Source organism: Zerene cesonia, chromosome 10 (assembly GCF_012273895.1).
Source record: "Zerene cesonia ecotype Mississippi chromosome 10, Zerene_cesonia_1.1, whole genome shotgun sequence".
NCBI classification, from domain to species: Eukaryota; Metazoa; Arthropoda; class Insecta; order Lepidoptera; family Pieridae; genus Zerene; species Zerene cesonia.
The window spans coordinates 6142421-6158038 of record NC_052111.1 but is presented as its reverse complement, the minus strand read 5'-3'; the positions used below and the strand labels follow the sequence as shown (position 1 = coordinate 6158038).

Here is a 15618-nt window from a genome sequence, read left to right as displayed (position 1 = left end):
ATATCGGTTAACGAGGAAAACACTGTTCTCGCTTATCGCAACTCTGTATAACTTTAGTATTACGATAATATTATGTATCCTCTGTTGTCATGCAGAAACACAATGTTATATTTTTATCATAATAAATTGTATCCGACGATAAGGTCGCTACTTAATTCGATTGCCTGTTAAAAATAAGGAATGCGGGCTCGAGGGACCAAAGTTTGACGAGCGACAGTTTTATCTTGATTTTAGTGAGAAATTAAATATTGATCAAGGTTTGTTAGAAAAGTCGTTGTTAAAAATACATCTGGGTATTTATCCGAAGGAGTGATATATAATGTAAGGTTCTAATATTATAATAAAAATGATTCGTAGTGGTCTAGGCATAAAGGTGAAGGCAAAATGAAGTAAGGTCAATATCTATATCAAAATGACGAGAACAGGTACAGGAAATTTTTCAAATATGTCATGGATTTTTATAAACTTTATCGTTTTTATAGTTACCTATTCACTAAATACACAGGAAGTACCAATCTACGTAATTCAATGAGATACGGTAAGATACTGTAATTGTTATCTAAGAAAATATATATGTACATACATTTCCTGATAATTTTAATAACTACATATAATGCCTTGCATAACATTACGAAAAACAAAAAGTTAAATGTATGCTAGGTACTAGGTACCTATATGTAAAAATCTCAATTTAATTCTAGAAGTTTTGGATTTATGATAACAAGAAACATATTATATTTCGCCGCGCCTTGTAATTTATAACTGCTCCGCCATCAAAGTATGTTTGTAGTATAAAAGTAAGTTTTAAAAAGTTGAATATACCGAATGAACAATGTGAAAACACATCTACATTGATCCAATAATTATTTTTGACAATAAACCAAATCACCTTCAAATTATTAGAACTTAATCAAATTTAAAGGGGACCACACGGAAGGTAGTACTTTTTAAATTATAAAAGAATTGTCAAATTCGGTTCGATCAATTGAAAGTTCAAGAACAAACTTTTCAAAAAAAGAAACCGTCCAATTGAGAACCTCCTTTTTTAATTGGTTGAAACAGTGTCCGTAAATTATTTAATAATAATAATAAAATTCTAAGGTCAAGATCGACATGCACTTGACCTATTTAATCCTTATTGTATGTAGAACTGTCTATTTTATATAGAAGTCCAACAACATAATATAATTTAAAACGAAAAAACGTTACCTACAATGGCCAAATAAACAATACAATGGAATCTAAAATAATAATTAGGATACTGTCTATCTTCTATTCTTAGTAGGTAAGGTAAGTAAAGTAAGAATTAGGTAAAGTATCGCTCCCAAATGAACGCCTACATTTGATCAGGTCAATAATTATACAGATATCTTATTTCACTACGAAAATACCCACAGAATATAATAAATAGTCACTTACATTCATTAAAATAATCTGAAATTAGTAACAATAATCACCTACTACGTTTGCAGAGTTTTCATGATATTGTAATGAATCGTACTTACGATAGAAGTTGTTGCGTAGAAAACTGAAGTATTCAATAGTTATGTTTGCCACACGAGCGCAGCTCGAGTCAGTATGAGCGATAAAAACACAAATTAATGCATAGAAATGTATTGTATTCAAATAATTATTGAAATTTTGCCTTATCAACATTTATCGCGGCATACATATTCATACGATCATTAATCCACTTTTGCCCTCAAAATGGGATTTTGAAAACAATGCGACGATGTTTCTTGTCTTACTTTAAGATACTAAGAAGTGGGTAGTAGCACCGACGTAGGTGAGTGCAAGCCTCATTGACAAATATCGCAATTCTTAGTATTTTATTCATTGTCATTAAATTAATTATTTGTACTTCTATTGAGTAGAGAAAATTAAAACAAATAAAAAGTGGTACAAATCGTTGAATAACTAAATAATTATTTTTAGAAAAAAAAAACTAAACCGCCCTCATATTGTCAGAACTAGACTAAATTTAAATATGATTACACGGGAGTCACCAGATTTCAAAAAAAGAATAAAAATCGATTCACCCAGTAAAGTTAGATAACAAACATAAAAATTACAATCGGAATGAGAACATGCCTTTTTTGAAGTCGGTTAAAATAATGCTCCTCGGCGGCGGTATGGCGGGCGTATGGAACCGCCAGAAAAGTATGGCACGGTGATTTTTGCGGATTTCGTATTAAATTTCGGATACTCGTCGAAGATAAGTTGTGTAAAACTTAGCGTGATGAAATGGTTGAATTGATTTTTTATTAACGTAAGCTTTGGTAGCATTTGGTGGGCCTAAGCCACACTAGAAAATTAGGAAATTTCTCTATACTCAGCACAATTTTTAAGTCTTTATAAGTTTACGTTTACCACAATAAATATAATTATATAATATCTTTCAAGGCGTCCCATCGATTCTCAGTCAATTCTGACTATCACCTAACGGTTATTTATTAAGGGCATTTGCTTATTAGCACCACCATGATAACAAACGCGACAGTTATCCGGTATCGGTATACCGTTCGTCGGTAGCTTGTATTCAGAATATTTAGAAAGAAACATGAGTAGGATATGAGTCCTAGCTACGTGAGTCGTAAGTACCCAAACTGAATGCATATAATTAATTCTGCTTGGCTTATAGAGAGAATATATGTAATATTTCTGAATATGAAACTATTTCAACATTCACATAACTGTGTAATAAAAATATATTGGCATTTTAAACTTATGCCCATACAACACGTGTACGTTTGTGAAGTATAAATTGTTATCGGACACTAAAAATTATCCTTTGCTCTAAAATACTGATATTACACTAGTTTTTTTCTTTCATAAAACACAACTTATCAGGACTTAACGCTTATAAAGCATAATTATTAATTTATGTAATAAAAATTATCCACATTGCGATGTTTTTTAATAATTTGTTTTAATGTGTAGAAACAGGACTCACTCTTTAATTCCACAACTGAATACGCAAATCGCAAACGATAGGTACTTAAGAATCTCTTTTGACGATAAACGAATGAAACATATTTATTGTACATCATATGGAATACATTTTCAAACTGCATGTTTTATCACAAAAGTGTGGACGGAGTAAACTTTAATTTAATATGTTAGTTTTCAAAGTGTCTCAAATATCCTATGCTATTAATACGATGTATGTGTATGTATATTTGTTACTCTTCACGCAAAAACTACTGAACCGATTGCAATGAAATTTGGTACGTAGATAGCTGGACAACTGGAATAACATATAGGCAACTTTTTATCCCGATATTCCTACGTGATACGGACATACGCGGGTGAATCCGCGGGGCGCAGCTAGTGTAGAATATTTTTAAAATTAGGCGGATCAAACTCTATCCATCATAATACAATATGCACTTACAAATTTATTGTCACACACTTCGATCGGCACGATAACTTTAATATCCAAAGGTTATATCGGAATTACTGGAAGACCATAATGTGAAGATGAGCTCCTAAATCTTAGATTAATTAATAATAATATATTAAAATCATATGCTAGTTTGTTCCGTTGTCTAACCATGCGTTAAATCAGTAGCAACGTAAATATGAATACAATTATGCGAAATATTATTGGCGCCACATAATATTAGGGGTGTATTTATAATTTCATTAAATAATTACTTTTAAGTATATTACATTTTATGAGACGGAATACAAGTTTGAAACAACGCCCAACGTGGCAAAGACGGACGTAGGTTCTCAATTTTACTGTATTATTTGTGTCTCTTATACTCATTACTTTTTGCTGGGTGAACTGATTTTTATATTTCTTTTTTATTTGAAAGCCTACCATGTGCCCCATTTTAAATTGGCCACTTCTGACGATTTCAAATCGGTTTCTTTTTATATTTTTCGTCAATAAATTTATTAAATAGACAACCTAGAAGAGAGTTTTTCACTTTTTCGACACCATTTGTTTATGTAGGTATATCTATTATAACATTTATTATTCAATCTAAGTACCTAGGTACACTAGAATAAACCGAATACATAAAAAAAAATATTTTTCCATTATTATAATAGAATTACTGTCACGTATCATTTTGACTTCCTAGTCTCTATTAAGCTATATGAAAACGCCCTTATCCAAACACTTTATTATTCATCAGTTCATTTCCTCCTAAGACCTCTGTTCTCGGAATTGGTTGCAAAATATCAAATTGAAACGAGTGCATAATTATCGCATATCTGTACTCTGTATATAATATACACTTTCATATATATGTATATGATAATACGCACACAAGTAAGTACAAAGATTTGGAAACATCCCCCATTTATAAGAACTTTTCATATATAACTTGATAATTTGCGACAAGTTTTTCTAAAAATATATAAGAGTTGCTTGCTACCGCCGAAAAGCCCTTCATCTTCTCTGAAATATGACCATCGTATCTTTTGTTACGATTGTGTATGTTTTATAATTAATTATAAAAGCCTGCAAAAGTTTAATATGCTTCTTCTATAAAACATCATTAATGAGAAATTTAATGAGAAACGACGGTAATGCTTAATTTACTACAATGTTTTTACTGTGCAATGAGACAGCATTGTTTACGTCGTTAAATATTATAATTTAGTTCAATATCACTACGTAGTATAAAATTATGTCGCTTTTCCGCCGTCTGTGCCCTTATGCTTAGATCTTAAATTACGAAAAATTATTTGATTGGGTCTTTTTAATAGATAGAGTGGTTCAAGTGGATGGTTTATATCATATCATATATTATTGTTTGAAGCCAGGGCGGGTAGGATAGTGGCTTATTATTTGTAAATAACATTACGAAATGACAACTCAAAACAAATACAATCTATTAACCAACCATTAAGTATGTGATATGTTATCATTAGCTTCTTAATTATTCAAGGTGCTTGTGCTTGTGTTGTATTACATTATCAAGGAACCAACAAATTTTATCACGATTATCTATTTATGAACATACACGTATAAAAGTTATTTTAACTATCTAACGATAAATGCTTTAATAATAATTTTCTTTCCGAATACGCATACCATTACATATTATATGTTTATAATAGTGAAAAATAATAGATAATTTTATGAAACAGACATGCCACGGTGAAAAAAGTAAGTAAGAAGAAGAAAAATCAAATACAATATACTAGCTGCGCCCCGCGGTTTCACTCGCGTAAGTCCGTATCCCGTAGGAATATCGGGATAAAAAGTGGCCTGTATGATATTATAGTTATCCAGCTGTCTACGTACGTACCAAATTTCATTGCAATCGGTTCAGAAGTTTTTACGTGAAAGAGTAACAAACACACATAAATCCTAACAAACTTGCTCATTTATAATATTAGGATAGGATAGTAGGAAGCAGAAAGTAAGATATCAATGGGAGAAATTTTAATTTGAAAATAATCTCTCAATTTATCTTTCTTCTAAATATTCACTCGTACCAGCTATGCAGCGGGCCGAACAGTTGCGCAATTTAAGTAGAATTTAAAAAATTTAAACAACTTGTTGTAAACTTTCATAGTACATAATATATTAAAATAATAAACATAATTTCAACTAGAACCCGAAAATTCAAATTCTATTGAACAATATGGTCTTATTTTATAATGCGTATATCACTATAAAAATCCGAACGTAATAAACCACTTTGTATCTATTACCGGTACGAGAAGTCAAAACAGAACAATACAAATAAAAACCAAAATCATAATTGGAGTTAAATGACTTCCGTTGTTTCGTCAAACCAGCATACACATTTTGTTACCAACGAAACTACAATGTAATTTATTATTTTTCCAATTCACCTCGGCGTGTGTAACGTGTTATCTCAATCATAAAGTTTTTATACGCTTTGAGAAACACACGGAACAGCAAAGAGGTGCACGAGTCGATGTTTACATGTCTCCAGCAATTATATTATGCAATAACTAAGGGTTCGCGTTATTAAATACGTCATAAAGCGTGTAAAATAATAGCAATTACACACGCCATGAAAACATCAATGTGATAGTCGATTCAAAAGCACTGTAATGTAATCGGGCGATCATCGATAATTTAAACATTGACGCGGGCTATTATCGAAGGGGTTATTCGATAGATATAGAATTAGATGAATATTTATTTAATTATATGTAAATTAAGGAAGCAGTTATAAATGCAAACTATCATATTAGTAACCTATCGGCTATTCATGTTTAATTGCAATACGTATATATCAGATAACGAGTTTTTAGATTCTTTAATATGCATTTAAAGTGTAGCTGCGTTGAAGTAGCAATACATACATTACGCCATAAACCATAAACGGCCCGTGCAAAGCTAACCGTCTTGACATTCCTAATTCGGCGCGAAATAAACACGTTTCGCGGTAAAAAAAAAACCTTGGTTGGCAAACAGTATTAGAACACCAAAGTCTCAATCATTTATAAAGATTAATTTAAATTAGGATCAGTCATTGACGCTTATTAAAATCACCATTCCACTGTGTTTAAGCATAAATAACATACACTAAATTTAAATAAAAAAAAAGATGTAATATAATAAACTGATACCGGACATAGACAGAGTTCCATTTAAGCCTGAGTTCACCAGATCGATAGTCGATGTTTTGAATCAAACCAAACTACCAGCAAACAATAGCAATGTTGTGTAAACACGTGGGCTGGTGAAATACAAAACAATTACGAATAATTCATACACAGATGGAGACAATTGATTTATCAATTTTCAAGTAAATGCTATGTATCCTAGACACGCACATAATTAACGTTTTAGCTTTCTGTGGGTAAGAATTAAAATATTAGTTTATTATAATTTAAAATGTAGCTTAATTTCCGGTGATACTATAACTACATGCATGTAGAACTAGGTTTTTACGAAGTAATATAGACGTGGAATATTAATAGAATGTGAGAGAACTACAAAAACAAAATAACAATACAAGTCGTTATAGTTCAAAGTATATCAAAAAGAAGTGTTACCATAAAGCGCGCGAAATAAGTATACCTTTGGATCTTTTTATTTCTTACTTTTTTTTTCAAATTAAAAATACATTTAACCGACAAATTACTTACAAATATCTCATAGATACTCATACCCAATATGAAAGAATAGCTGTTTAATTCGCAAAACGCTTTGGCCGTTTCAAACTTTCATGCACTGTTATAACTTCTCTGATAAGAAAATAATAAGACTAAATAATGGCAATACTACTTATAATAGTTACAAGAGTTTTTATCGATGTAAGTAATCAATTTTAAATGATTTAAGCAGTTGTTTTTCATTTGGCGTTTTTAAATTTCTTTGAAAGCGAGCTAATAATCAAGCAAATTGAAGATACCTCATTCAATAGATTTATTTATGGTTTATTTCAATACTATAGGTATGTAAACTTAATAATGTGCATTATTTATAATTAACTACATTATCTTACTAGATAAAAATACCTTGTTCCAATGTATTATTTTTCCTACATAACTATAGATACGTATGGATGAAATAATCCAACAAAATTGAAACGAAACTGATGATTATTATAACATATGTTGAATGCTCAAGAAACACCTGTTTAAACGATACATTACAAATTCATTAATGTGCATTTTATACGAAAAACTACATCATTATCAAGCAATTATTTACTCTTAAAGTAAATAAAGATGTATTTTGAACACCCAAATTGTGTGAACATTTATTTGCTTTTGTAAACACAGTGAAAGTGACAGAGACATTAGTGTCCTTGGTGCAATCAGGTCAGGCCACTTAGTCGTCCTTCTGTATCGATCCTTCTACTGAAATGCTTTCAATTTTTGATCGATACACAAGCACATACAAATTGATAGACATCGAGTGACTCACGTTAGTGCTATACTCATTCCTATTTCTACGTTTTATAATTATAGTACTTATATATATACACAATATATTTTAAGGTGTGTGATAAGTGTATGCGCATTTTATTTTAACTCTGAAACAGCTGAACGGATTTGGATGGTCATAATTGGTAAGAATATGAGAAGTATGATCAGACGTCGCTTCTTTTTGTTTCAGAAAAAGTGCATCCGTACACTAACTAACTACGTAACACTTGCAATTTTTGAAAGCGAAGATAACATTGCGATTTCGTTTGAATACCATAAGAAATGGACTCTTAGCTTTTAGCTTATGACCACGTATTTCATATTTTTTTATCCTGCTACGTCATATATGGGCACAATATCAGAACACTGCAAACCACTATCAATACTGATTCTATAAAACTTATTTGTTTAATTAAACGAGTTAATATCAGGGACTACTGTTTAAAAAGAAATGGTCTAGTGTTCTCTCGTATATCTTGTATATCGAGGAATAGGCTAGATATAACACAACCAAAAGTAATAGAAGCGGAACCTCTACGAAAATATATGCAAATTGCGAGGGAAAAATCGCGTCTTATTCCACGCAGACCTCGCGGTCACATATTAATTCGTTATTATACTAGTTTGTGTGGTTTTGCGTGGGAGTATCGTAACCTAACTATCTGGCAATATAACCGACGAGCATCTAACACATTTAATGTTCACATGTTTTATTGTATACATACTGAAAAACTGAAATCACTTCAAACTACAAGTATCAACCCTAGCAAAATTTAAACGGGGTTATTAGTGTAACAGGTATATTTCCAATTTTACTGAAAACTAATAACTTGGTAATACAAATTCTGTGTCCTCAATTTGTGCGACAGATCCTAAAATATTTTACGTAAAGAATCAACAGAAAGACGTATAGATAGGACGTTATATTATGTATTTCCCTTTCTCTATATAAAACGACTTTAACAAATAGGAATATAGTTCTTACATAGACTAAATTGAAGTGTAGGAACGAACATCAAGAGGAAAAAACAGACTGAAGTTGTTTATGGAATATCTGGATAACGATAATGCATGCTACTTGCGAGGGCAATGTAAATCTAGTCCTACTAGCACCCTACCACTCTAATAATCCTATTATCCTACTAAAATTATAAACGTTTTTAAGAATGTCTGGATGTTTGTTACTCTTCACGTGTATATCACTGAACGGATGTTGATGATACTTGGCAGTGGTGTTATGTACCAGAATAACACATAAGCTATATAAATGTGAATCCACGCGGCATATAATACTACCCTACTAATATTATAAATGCGAAAGTTTGTAAGGATGTGTGTTAGTTGCTCTTTCACGCAAAAACTACTGAACCAATTGCAATGATATTTGGTTCGTAGACAGCTGGACAACTGGAATAACATATAGGCAACTTTTTATGCCGACATTCCAACGGGATACCGACTTACGCGGTTATAACCGCGGGGCGCAGCTAATTTATCATAATCTCTCAATAACCATATTCAAAAACGATCATATACTCCACATATGCCTTCCTTACCCAACCAGCAACATCACCATAGCAATACAATACACACAGTACTGACAATGACACACAAAGATTACACACTGACCTCAGCAGTTAACTATTAATCATGGAACTGACAGCTGGGACTTTCGAAGTCATATTATTTTCAAGGGACAATAGCGGTCAATCGATCGAACTCGTCACACGTCACGGAAACATGGTGCAATTACACTCGGTGCTCTTTAGTTGTACGTTAATGTTATCTACACTAATGTTATAAAGAGGAAGAGTTTGTTTGTTTGTAACGGATAAACTGTAAAATCTACTGGACGGATTTTAAAAATTCTGTCACCGTTTGAAAGCTGCAGCTTCACTGAGTGACATAGGCTATATATGTAGCACGAGCAAAGCAAAGAAAAAAGCAAAGAGTCGATTATAAAGGCGGGCATTTGTTGATCTTTGTCGTGGAATGGAAAGAAAGGAATATCTTTGACACTTCCAGGAATATCAATTATCAGCTAGATATACCCCTATATAAGTAATGTATGTATGTATATAAAAAAATATGTAATGTTAAAGGTTGACGTAGGAAATAAAGGTTCGATCGATATAATTTAGTTAGGGTCCTCTAATTTAGTTTTCTCTTTATTCACTTCCAATTTAAAAGAATATTATAAAGAGAACTATTAGTGTTGATATACATGTTTGTAATGTTTTCATACAAAAACTACTGAACCAATTTCAAATATTCTATATGTATATACTACGGGCGATGTTGTGTAAAAGCTGATTTAGGTATAAATACGAATGATGGCAATAGTGGAAATTAAGGCCGTCGTTGGTTTAAATCCAATCAGTCTAATCAGTGAATTGATATTTTTAGATATTAAGAAAAAAATGTAGGTGTGCTGAATATTTAAGTAACCTTTCTCATATGATTAATTATTTATTGATTTATTTAGCTCTTCAACGAGATTGTAAAAATAGATGAGAACTTTAAAATAATAGGGGTTTAAAAAGAAAGAGTACAATTATTTTACAATTAAAAGATACATTGTGTAAGTTTACAACTTATGACCATCTCCTTGGTATAATGGTTAACGCGCGAGCGTAGGACCGAGAGACCTTGCGCTCGACTCCCGGTGGGGACATACAAAAAATATCTCGGTCAAGCAAGTAACAGGGCACAGAGGGCTGATCACCTACTTGTCTATACGGTAACTCGTGCGTAGGTAGATTCAAATTCAAATTAATTCCTTCAAATATAACATAGCCCACATGCTGCCAAGGGCTTATAGCTATTTAACAAAAAAAATTCATCAAAATTGCGTCCAGTAGTGTTTGCGTGAAAGCCGAATAAACAGAGGTTAAATTTTAACAAAAGAAATTTCTAGACTATGGTTTTTTTGCTCCTTTTGTTACAAAAAAAGGTTAAAACCTCGTACATACATAGTAAACATGTATTGAACAATTGATCAACAATGTTCAACGTCATCAACTCTGCAGCATGCTGCTCTCATTTTATATATACCAGCAACTCTTTTATAATCTCATTACTAAATAATTCTTTACCACAAAAAAGGTCACCAACGTGTCTGGGCAACAATTTCCTATCAAACGCATAAAGAATCACATCAATCAGTTTTTTTTTTTGGTTGAAAACCACAAAAAAAAACAGTCAAAATGAGAACCTCCTTTGCTTTTGTGACGTCGATTGTCAAATGTTCGCTGAGTACGGGACATATAGAATAAACAAACGGCGTCTCACCTCCCTGGACCGCATCAGATATCTGACGAGTCGACCGCGGAGCACGGCCAGCGTGTTCTTGTCCAGCTCCACGTTACCGCCGGCCACTGATTGTACGAGCACTTGCCACCGCGTCAGGGAATTTTCTAGCAACCTTATGTCTTTCTTCTGGATTCTGAAACAAATATATACATTCTTAAATGTGGATTAAAAATATGGCAGTTTTTAAAAAATACCTTGATTCTTCTAGGTAATTGTATAATTAAACTGAGATTATGTTATATATAGTAATATATTGTGTATATCTCCAAATATATTATCGCACAACAAATACACCTTTAACATGCCTTTAACGAGTCAGAGTGCATTCATTCTCCATTGATAAAAGAATGATAAATACTTTTTATATTCGAAAAGAATAAAGAAAAGAACAAATTCGATCATTATTCACTTCACTGGATTCGAATCTGCGTCTTTTGTAATAACGGGGTGACGTGTACACCTATGATCACACCTCAAGAATTGAATTTGTTCTACTCTTTCGAATTTATGTGCCTAAAGACACAAAAGCCGCATGATCATCATCAATATGCCGGTTTCCTCGCAATGTTTTTTTATCACTTCGAGCAGTGTGAGCGGAGTATTTGAAAAATCAATTTCTTACTTGCACACTTGTCTGGTGTAGAACCCTTGAAGTTTTGCCTATAGGACCGAAGTGTATTGAGGTAATCACAGAGTCACCCCTACTCAGCAAACCAACTAGCCATCACTAAATATTTATAGAAAAATGTCAACAAAGTAGATTTTGTATGAATAACATAGCATAATACCTGTCAGCAAGTTGCATTTCAACATCAATGCCATCTTCTTTATAATCAGGTAATTCTGAATCATTCATTGTTTCCTCAGCATCAGAGAATGTCATTATAGCTTCTGGATCTACAAGATAATTTACAACATTTAACCCTATTTCAAAAACTGAAGCTTGGAAAGTAATGCATATAAAAGCATATTTAAGAATCTTACTTTTAGGCAAAGGCTGCACTGTTTGATCTGGTAGCAAATGGTATTGCTTTAAGAGTTGCCAATGTTCCATCAAACTTTTAGCCGTTCTTGTTGGATAGAAGACATGCGGGTTCTGTTCCAACAGCTCTTGGAATTTCTCAGCTGCTGGATGTGAGTTCTAAAACATTTAGAAAATGCATGTTTTGAATGACAATTATGGTGAAACTAAATTGGATTTGAATGAAGGTGTAATGCTATTGAAATTAAGATCACTATATCAAACCAATTGGTTGATAATGCAAATTATTTTAATAAATAAATGTATACATATAAAGCACGGATTTGTAAATGATTTTTATTGTTTTGATTAATTTGCAATAGTTGCAAAATTATACCTATGCCTGAATATTTGCATTAAATTAACATTTATCACATTTCAATTATTTATATTAAAAAAAACCTTACACTAGGAAGAGTTCCAAGCAATTCCTCTTCAGCCGTAGAATACAATGCTTGCTGTTGCACTGCAGCTACCAAGTCAGGATGCAAGTTCCTCATTGCAGCAAATGCCACTCTTGAAATCTCAGCATTGTACAGGAGAGCATACCAACGGGACTGCAGTTCACCCACAGTAAAACGACAAGAGAACTTGACACCACGGTGAACTGTCCGCAAATCATTTGTCTGAAAGATATGTTGTCCTCAACATAAGTAAATTCCATTCATATTGTGTTGTATGTAAAAAAAGGGACATGAATGTGCGAAAAAGATTTTTTCATTACACAATCCAATTAAAAACATTGAAAGGGATAAAACCAAACTGCAAAAATCTGAAAAGTAATATACCTGTTGAACTCCCAATATTAAAGCCAAATCATCTGTTGGTTTCCATCGTCCCAAGTCTTTAGTTGATAATTGACTCAATTGACCCTTACGACGAGACTTGCGTCCCATACTTCCTCCACCAGAAATTTTACTAGAAGCTTTCCTTCGTTCTTGAACAGGCGCTACGGGTGTTGCAGGAGCGCTGGATATTGGGATTTCAGGTAATTGGCTAGTGTACGATTGAGTGCGCATTCTCTTTTCACCCTTACCGAGTGACGCTCCAGGCAATCCCAAACTATATTCGACAAGCTCATCATCAAAACGTCTTCGTTTAATGGATCTCGATGAGCTGAAACGTGAATAATTTGAATTTTTCTATAAGACATAGCCTCCTTCAAGATTTAGTTACAAAAGAACCATAAATAATTTATAACAAACCTGCGGCGTTTAGTGTTATCTTGGGCAGATTCAAACTGAGATGGTGTAGTGGGATATTCATTGCTATCTGAAGCGTTAGAAGGCGTTGCCGGAAAATCCATTTTTAAATCAATAGAGAACAATATTCCAGTTGTTTGAAGAGAAGTTCACCATACTTGATAAAAATAAAAATATTTTTATAAACATACTATTTGACAGCTATCAAGTAAGAGAAAAATATATTTTTTTCTGAATTATGGCAATAAGCAGAGACTTTTTGCCAGTGAAAAAAAATTCATATCTCATACTCATTAATCTGTGATGAAAAAGAAGCATTTTTTTTCTTAGGTGGAGCAATAATTGACGATAGGCAAAGTCATTTTATTACGAGTGAAATTACACATAGTTATTTTATTTTATTGTACACAAATAGGTACCTGTAGTTTTGTGCTGATCTTTGATTAGTCTATTATAATTATAATATCAATTATTAAGTATATAAATTCACATATAAATTATTTTGAATACTTATATAAGTCAACCATTTTTAGTCCAAATAAGTTTGAACATAGACCATACATTGCAGCGGTTTGCGCAAGAAGTATGTTTGCAACGGCGTTTTGATGCGAAATACAAATAATAACAATCTTTTGGGCAATTCGCGCAAACAAATAGTGTCATTACAGATATTATGTTTGGACGCTTTGTCGCTATGTACGCTATGTCCAAGAAACTAGAATCGTGTGAGATGTGGATGTATCTTAGTGTACAATAGGATGCTTAAAATATTATGGACGAACTGTGTACAAAATAATACTTTGCTAGGAAGAATGCAAAAGATAACAGAGGTCTCAATCAAGAAAAGGAAATTAGAATGTTTCGGTCATGTAATGCGTAACACCAAGAAATGTAAAATATAAACTCAAAGCAAAGTGCAAGGGAGACAGATAGAAGGAGACATGCAGGCTTATTGCGTATCTCATTTGACGTTTCATAGTGATGATAACTTTGCACGGTGCTCAACGATTTCTTGTCAAACCATGTTTTTCGTATTGGCTATTCTCAGTTATCAACTGAAATGACATCATGAGCACCAAATCCACTTGAAAGCCACCGTAACAGATTTGACAGGTGTTTTTGTATCGATAGTTTTTAAAATGGTATTCCGTAAGCAAAGTGACCATCAAAAGGTTGATCACTATATTATTAAAAACTGCTTTGAAAGGAACTAGTATTGAGCAGTGTTTTATAAATTCTCAGTGATCGACACTATAATCCGGATAAGTTAAATATTAAAAATATATAAACGGGACATATGAAGAATAGCACGTATATGATTTAACGTCTTATTTCTAGTGTTTTTACACTGTAAGTAACAAAAAATATGTAAGGATTTTTTAAGTATAAATACATAGCCATTTTATTTTTTCCAAACGGTTTTTAGTGAACAATAAAAGCGTAGGGAACCATATAATTTATAAAGAATGGCCCGTGCTTTTTTTACTTGGATTTGTGGAAGAAGTATTGAAATTTTAATTATTGAAATATGTCCCAGCCAACATTGAGTAAATGTTTGCATGATGTTACAAATACATTTAACACCCAAGAAATACTTTATAAGTATATCAAATTCCATATGACCCAAAGAGAAATCATAATACCAGAGTAAGTTTAAACATTTTTGTTTTATAATATTATGATAATGATAATGCGTTATATCAAGATTATTTATTAAATGTTACATTTTTACAGCTTAGTGTAAAATTTGGTTTTCTTGAGTCCTTGGCTGCATTGATGGAACTCTACTAGAAATATTGCAATAATCAGACCCACTAACCATGAAGAAACAATTCTTAATAGGAAATATTTTCATTCATTGAATGTATTAATAGTAAGTCTAAAAATATCCATGTCTTTTGATTTTTCTTTTTTTCTAAGTTTAATTTATAACTGATGACTTACAAATCAATAAAATGAGTATTCAACATTATCTGTATTAGGTTTAACTTAGGGACATTAATAACTCATTTATAAATACTTATATGTAGAAAATAATACAACAATTAATATATATCTTTTCAGTTATGTGATTCCAAATTAAACATAATGTATGTGGATGCATCATGCGCAATGGCCCTGGATGATGACACCAATATTAGGAGCAGGGCCCGGGACACCTGAAGAATACTATTGCAACCTTCATTGCTGTATCAGGAATACTGTTGA

At 32.2% G+C, this 15618-nt stretch overlaps 1 protein-coding gene and 1 long non-coding RNA gene across 2 annotated transcripts in view; one reads left to right on the top strand and one right to left on the bottom strand.

Moving 5' to 3' along the window:
* LOC119829787 (microspherule protein 1) overlaps positions 1 to 13624 on the bottom strand; it is a 17171-nt gene extending 3547 nt beyond the window's left edge. The window contains exons 1-6 of the mRNA XM_038352495.1: positions 13414 to 13624; positions 12997 to 13324; positions 12616 to 12834; positions 12172 to 12328; positions 11976 to 12084; positions 11167 to 11320 (exon numbers count right to left, since the gene is read on the bottom strand). Coding sequence (XP_038208423.1) covers positions 11167 to 11320; positions 11976 to 12084; positions 12172 to 12328; positions 12616 to 12834; positions 12997 to 13324; positions 13414 to 13514 — 1068 coding nt within the window. The 5' untranslated portion in view covers positions 13515 to 13624. The remainder of the gene's footprint in view (positions 1 to 11166; positions 11321 to 11975; positions 12085 to 12171; positions 12329 to 12615; positions 12835 to 12996; positions 13325 to 13413) is intronic.
* Positions 13625 to 14354: 730 nt separating this feature from the next.
* Positions 14355 to 15612, top strand: LOC119829484. Its single transcript, XR_005287807.1, has 3 exons — positions 14355 to 15057; positions 15145 to 15283; positions 15475 to 15612. It is a non-coding gene; the product is annotated as an uncharacterized LOC119829484 (long non-coding RNA).
* The last annotated feature ends 6 nt before the right edge of the window (positions 15613 to 15618 follow it).